This window comes from Lepidochelys olivacea, assembly GCF_965140295.1.
Source record: "Lepidochelys olivacea isolate rLepOli2 genome assembly, chromosome: 9".
NCBI classification, from domain to species: domain Eukaryota; kingdom Metazoa; phylum Chordata; order Testudines; family Cheloniidae; genus Lepidochelys; species Lepidochelys olivacea.
Window position 1 is genome coordinate 5,167,315 of NC_140419.1, and position 7,201 is coordinate 5,174,515.

At 47.9% G+C, this 7,201-nt stretch overlaps 1 protein-coding gene across 1 annotated transcript; it reads left to right on the forward strand.

Annotated features, from left to right (window-relative positions):
• Positions 1 to 912: 912 nt before the first annotated feature.
• Positions 913 to 2,978, forward strand: SST (somatostatin). Its single transcript, XM_084639419.1, has 2 exons — positions 913 to 1,161; positions 2,481 to 2,978. The coding sequence occupies exons 1-2, from the start codon at positions 1,024 to 1,026 to the stop codon at positions 2,691 to 2,693; spliced, it is 351 nt and encodes a 116-aa protein (XP_084495545.1). The 5' UTR covers positions 913 to 1,023; the 3' UTR covers positions 2,694 to 2,978.
• Positions 2,979 to 7,201: the final 4,223 nt, after the last annotated feature.

Sequence of the window (7,201 nt, forward strand, 5' to 3'; positions counted from 1 at the left end):
AATACATGATAGTTACACTGTATATGTGGGATATTTTACTTTTAAATTCATCTCCCTTTCATATGAACACCCCTTTGCTCAAAATAGCCTTATTTCGCAACAGGGCTTTCGCTTCTCATGGGGCTCATTTTAGCTTCTTTTATAGGAGTAGCAAGATGCACAGGTGCTGGAAGTAGGGGTGCCCCTGCACCCCCTGGCTTGAATTGGTTTCCATTATGACCGGAGTTTACAGTTTGGGTCAATGGCTCTCAGCACCCCGCACTGTAGAAATTGTTCCAGCCCCCCTGGCAGGATGCGAAACAAACGATCCAATATGGAGCGGAGAGAGAAAAACGTTGACAAGTTCAAAGAGAAGTGATGAGCCTGTGAGATGCGCTGCACTGATTCATCGGCCAAGTGATTGTGAAAACAAGCCATCGGCTGAATGTTCAAAAGCCACACCAGCGAGGGGACTGAGCCAAAGGACACCCTTGCCACGAAAATGTAAGGGACGCATGAACAGAGAGAGTCCCAGCCCATTTCATAGTTCTCCCTCCCTGAGTCTTCCCAATGGGTTCATGAAACTTCTCGAAGAGCATTTGCAAGCCCCCGGGAAGGAATCAAAAGAGCCCCCCGGCTCCATGGATCTGCCCCCAGAGTTACTTTTTGGAGACGCAATTGTTGCTTGGGAACCCCCACCCCCACCCCCAGCCCCAGCCCCCCGGTTCCTGTTCATTGTCACAACGAGGGACGCTCCGAACCAGGGAAGGAAGCTCGTCAGCCTCCTGGAATTAGTAAAACCCCCTTCGCCTCGTGTCAACGCCAGCATCTGGGGTGATTGATCTGCGCGCCTAATGGTGCGTAAAAGTGGTGGTTACATTTGGCGAGGGGGGCGCCTCCGCCTTGACGTCAGGAGATGGGTTTAAAAAGGGGGTCGAGCGGGGAGGAGATCCCAGAAGCAGCCACCGTCTGAGAAGTGGAGACACTGAGCGGCACCCCGGCCCCTCCCGTTCGTTGTCTGACTTGCTGGCGCAGGTTGGAAAGATGCTGTCCTGCCGTCTCCAGTGCGCCCTAGCCCTGCTCTCCGTCGCCTTGGCGGTGAGTAGCGTCTCCGCGGCGCCCTCGGACCCGAGACTCCGGCAGTTCCTGCAGAAGTCACTGGCTGCGGCAGCGGGGAAACAGGTAAGTCCCTCCCGCACCTTCCCCCGGAGTGCGCCGCAGGGATCCGAGCGAGCTGCGGGCAGCCAGGGGCCGTTAGCGGGTCGGCACCAAGTTCTCCCCCGGCTGTGCCGGGCATGGCTCTGCAGCGCGCTGGCTTTGGCTGCTGCCGTGGCGGGGTGGGTTTCTCAGGGGCAGCAGGTCCATACACAGGTGCATTTCACCTGCACCGGACCGAGCTTAACGGGCCCCGCAGGGGAGGGTTTTTCCAGGGCTGATTTCACACGAAACCAGCCAGCAGGAGCGCGGGGGATTAACATGCGCCCGCCTGCACTTTTCAAACTGAGCTCTGCAGAGGAATCTAGCGGGGGGCAGGGGGGAATCCAGCTGCGCCCGGTGCTCCTTCCAGCCGCGTCCCAGCCCCAGGAGCTGATGGGCCAGCGTCTTCCGAAGGAACAGTCCCGAGGCTGTTGAGGAGCAGTTGCAGGGGGCAGCCCGGGGCTAGCTTTCCCACTAGGCATTTAAAACGAACGCAGGGTTAATGTGGCCCTGCCAAGAAAGCTGTTAAGCCTCCAGCCGGAATAGGGGAGAACTCTCCATGGTGCTAGGGAGCAACCCGGGGGACAGGCCGTGGTGGGATTTCTCCAGGGTGCTGAAACCAGCCCCACTGCCAAAGCCTCCAGCTCCGCGCAGGGGTTCCAGGTGGGGTCGAGCTGGCCAAGGCGCATGGGGGTGGCTTTAGAGGCATCTGGTGTTGGCTTTGTGTGTTAGCTCCCGAGGAACAACGGGATAGCGGATAGGTCCCATTCGCCCCACAGGCTTCTCTGGGTACATCTGCCTCGAGCCCCCGCTTTCCAGGCGTGTCTGGACAGAGACTTGATAGTCCATCGCTGTGTTTTAATCCGCCTGCTTTGATCAGCGATGCTAACCTCCTTCCCCCCACCCCCCCACCCCCAGGGTGCCAGGTTACAAACCGGAGGAAGCCCAGCCCCTCTCAGGGCTTTGGTGGATTAAAGGAGAATTCAGAGAGAATTTAAAAAGTTGAGGGGGCGGGGTGTTCCTTTCGACCTTCAGATGTAGCCGTGTAACACGCCCTCGTTCCACACTGGGCAGGTGTCTCTGCTGGGGGGCGCTGGGTTGACACTCTCCTGGCTAGGGATGGTTTGATATGCAAACCTCGGCTCGCTTGCAACTAGCAGCTGTCCAGGGGGGTGGGCGCTGGCTTTGGAGAGATGGGACTTGCCCATTCTGATGCTCTGGCGGTGGGAGAAACGCTGCCAGGCAGATAACCGAGCTGCGCCCAGCTTGTCATGGTCTCTCTGTCTCCCTCCCCACCCCCCAAGGAACTGGCGAAGTACTTTTTGGCAGAATTGCTCTCAGAACCCAACCAGCCGGACAATGAAGCCCTGGAGCCCGAGGACCTGTCCCGAGGGACAGAGCAGGACGAAGTGAGACTGGAGTTGGAGAGATCGGCTAATCCCAACCCCGCCTTGGCGCCCCGAGAACGCAAAGCCGGCTGCAAGAATTTCTTCTGGAAAACGTTCACATCCTGTTAGCTTTAGAAGCCAGCCGCCGCCGCCCCGCCACCCCTGTTCCCCCCATCCCGAGCAAGACCTTCACGACAGGAGCCGAAGACTGTAAATATACAATCCACGGTTATGGTGAAATTTAAACAGCCGCCGAAATAATTGAGTTGATTTCCACTTGTTTTAATAAAACTTTCCGTTCGATTGTACCCGAGTTGTGATTTCTGACTAGTTCTTTCTCACAGGCGCTCTGCAGGTCTCCCACATGTACGATTTTTAGTTCTTTGCCGCAATAAAGTTTAAGTTTCAAATGGTGCCGCTTCTTAGAGTTGTTGGTTTACTGAAAAAAAAAACCCAAAGTGGCCTCTTTGAGATCGGCTTTCCCTTTAACAGCCACAGACAACTACAGTACAGAAAAAACATCATCTAAACACAGCCCTTCAAACTATGGTCCCTCTGCTTTACCCTCTACATGGCGTACAGAGACAGAGAGCTATCTTCCAGAATGAAGGTTGCGTTGAATTTCGCACTGCAAAACATATAGGTTGATATTTCAAAGCCGTCTAGGGGATTTAGACACCTGTCAGGGACTATGTGTTTAAACTCCTTGACTGCTTTGAAAATTGAAACCATGCAATCTGCACGGATGAGTTACACACAGGGCATCCCAAATCAGCACCAGTTAAACCTGTCTACCACACTGGGATGCAATTTATTGATGCAAGGTTGTTAACTAAACACGATTTTTTGCAATATTTTCGGAGAGTTAGGGGGAGGGGTTAATTGGTGTTCGTTTTTGCATCTCTATAAAGCCACTCTGTTGAACCCAACTGCACCAGCCTTTAAGGGGGAGAAAATGTGTGAGTAAATAGCAGAGCACTTTAAAACGAGTTACGGTTGCTTTTCTATATCTCGAATGTCTGGTAATTCCTGGTGTATTTCATGTTAGCCCAGGAATAGGAAGAAGTGACCTCTTTAAATGGAAAGGAGATTGGGGTGCATCTCCAGTGAGATAAAGTCTCCCCCTGCCCCACTAGTCTTGATGGTTTGCGAGATCTTGAGGCACCAGCCAGTTACTGATTCAGGACTGAATATTAGCCATCCTGCATTTGGGAGCAGTGAACCTCTGAGGAGAAATTACACCCTTGGAGAAAAGACAAAACACATTCCTGTAGCAGCTGATTCTTTAAAAATTGCTGGCTGATTGAAAGCTGCTATCTTGACACCTTAAATGACTGCTTCTTGGAGCATCTGGTCCTGGAACCCACAAGAGGAGAGGCAATTCTTGATTTAGTCCTAAGTGAAGCACAGAATCTGGTCAGAGAGGTGAATAGAGCTGGACCCCTTGGGAATAGTGACCATAATATAATTAAATTTAACATCCCTGTGGCAGGTGAAAATACCACAGCAGCCCAACACTGTAGCATTTAATTTCAGAAAGGGGGATGACACAAAAATGCAGAAGTTAGTTAAACAGAAATTAAAAGGTACAGCGCCAAAAGTGAAATTTCTGCAAGCTGCATGGAAACTTTTTAAAGACACTGTAATAGAGGCTCAACTTAAATGTATCCCCCAAATTAAAAAACATAGTAAGAAAACCCCAAAAAAGGGCCACCGTGGCTCAACAATAGAGTAAAAGAAGCAGTGAGAGGCAAAAAGGCACCCTTTACAAAGTGGAAGTTAAATCCTAGTGAGGAAAATAGGAGTATAAATGCTGGCACGTGTAGTGTACAAATATAATTAGGAAGCCTAAAAAAGAATGTGAAGAACAACTAGCCAAAGACTCAAAAAGTAATAGCAAAAAAATGTTTAAGTACATCAGAAGCAGGAAGCCTGCTAAAGAACCAGTGGGGCACTGGACAATCGAGATGCTAAAGGAGCACTCAAAGACAATAAGGCCATTGCAGAGAAACTAAATGAATTCTTTGCATCAGTCTTCCCAGCTGAGGATGTGAAGGAGATTCCCAAAGCTGAGCCATTCTTCTTAGGTGACAAATCTGAGGGACTGTTCCAGATTGAGGTGTCAGTAGCGGAGGTTTTGGAACAAATTGATAAACTAAACAGGAATAAGTCACCAGGACCAGATGGGATTCACCCAAGAGTTCTGAAGGAACTCAAATGTGAAATTGCAGAACTACTAACCGTAGTCTGTAACCTATAATTTAAATCAGCTTCTGTACCAAATGACTGGTGGATTGCTAATTTGATGCCAATTTTTGAAAAGGGCTCCAGAGGTGATCTCAGCAATTACAGACCAGTAAACCTGACTTCAGTGCTGGGCAAACTGGTTGAAACTATAGTAAAGAAGAGAATTGTCAGACACACAGATGAACATAATTTGTTGGGAAGAGTCAACATGGTTTTTGTAAAGGAAAATCATACCTCACCAATCTACTAGAATTCTTTGAGGGGGTCAAAGTGCACTTGAACTTTCAGAAAGCCTTTTACAAGGTCCCTCACTAAAGGCTCTTAAGCACAGTAAGCAGTCATGGGACAAGAGGGATGATCGTCTCATGGATCAGTAATTGGTTAAAAGACAGGAAATGCAGGGTAGGAATAAATGGTCAGGTTTCACAATGGAAAGAGATAAATAGTGGTGCCCTCCCCACCCCCTTTCTGTACTGGGCCATGTATTAGTCTATATAGTCATAAATGATCTGGAAAAAGGGGTAAAACAGTGAGGTGGCAACATTTGCAGATGGTGCAAAATTACTCAAGTTAGTTAAGTCCATAGCAGACTTTAAAGAGTTACAAAGGGTTCTCACAAAACTGTGTGGCTGGGCAACAAAATGGCAGATGAAATTCAATGTTGATAAATGCAAAGTAATGCACAGTGCAAAAGAAAAGTCCCAACTATACATCCAAAATGATGGGGTCTAAATTAGCTGTTACCACCAAGAAAGAGATCTTGGCGTCATAGTGGATAGTTCTCTGAAAACATCCACTCCGTGTGCAGCAGCAGTGAAAAAAGCAAACAGAATGCTGGGAATCATGAAGAAAGGGATAGATAATAAGACAGAAAATATCATATTGCCTCTAGATAAATCCATGGTATGCCCACACCTTGAATACTGTGTGCAGATGTGGTCACCCCATCTCAAAAAAGATATATTGGAATTGGAAAAGGTTCAGAAAAGGATGACAAAAATGATTTGGGGTATGGTATGGCTTCTATATGAGGAGAGATTAATAAGACTGGGACTTTCCAGCTTGGAAAAGAGACAACTAAGGGGGGATGTGATAAAGGTCTATAAAATCATGACTGGTGTGGAGAAAGGAAATAAGGAAGTGTTATTTACTCCTTCTCATGACACAAGAAGTAGGGGTCACCAAATGGAATTAACAGGCAGCAGGTTTAAAACAAACAAAAGGAAGTATTTCTTCACACAATGCACAGTCAACCTGTGGAACTCCTTGCTAGAGGATGTTGTGAAGGCCAAGACTATAACAGGGTTCAAAAAAGAACTAGATAAGTTCATGGAGAATAGATCCATCAGTGGCTATTAGCCAGGATGGGCAGAGATGGTGTCCCTAGCCTCTGTTTGCCAGCAGCTGGGAATGGGTTACAGGGGATAGATCACTTGATGATGACCTGTTCTGCTCATTCCCTCTGGGGTACCTGGCATTAGCCACGGTTGGAAGTCAGGACACTGAGCTAGATGGACCTTTGGTCTGATCCAGTATGACCGTTCTTATGTTCTTGTGGGCAGAATGGAATTTGGAATGGAAGGCCCAGTGGAGATGGATTCATGGGTGGGGTGCAGTGAGCTAGTCTAAGGTGTAGGTTTTCACCTTTTTTTTCCAGTTTTTTTTCCAGGTGGTATCTATCTAGCTCTTTCTGTGTGTGCACATATGTACTACGGCAACCTTGATAGCCAAATTCTGCCCTGTCACACCTGAGTGGTCACGGGGGTTGCAAGTCAAAATGTGATCCTTTCTTTCTATCTACAGGTCCGTGAAGTGAAATAACACACAATAAAGATTTTAGCTCATTTGGAAGGCTGGGAAACAAAGCTTGACTTGATTGTTAAAATAGACTACCAGCCTTTCAGTTTAATCCCTCGTGTTGCTAACAGCCACCTAAAGACACGCCATTTGAGTTTCGGGATATACACCAGATCTTTTAAATAGATGGATGGCTTCCAAAGAATCAGGGCATCATTCTGTTCTTTTTCACCAGCACTGACTCAAGAATCCATGTTTGATTTTTGATAATAAAATTATGTTGGGAAATGTGTCCTAGCATATGATGTGTCTCGGAAAGTTATCAGTTAAACATCTTAGTTTTAAGCATGGATGTTCCAAATCCTAGGGCAGATCTCACTTGATAATAGCTTGGAAGAACTAGACTTTGACAGCTCTATAATATTTGCCATTTGATCGAAGTGTTACTTGCTATGTGTTGGGCCTTTGAACCAGTCAGATCCCATTTCTGAAGGATAACCTGAGTCTTGGTATGCAGTGAGACCCCACTTACAGAGCCTGATTCAGCCAAGCACTTCCACACATGCTCAGCTTTAAGTACATGCCAAGTGCTT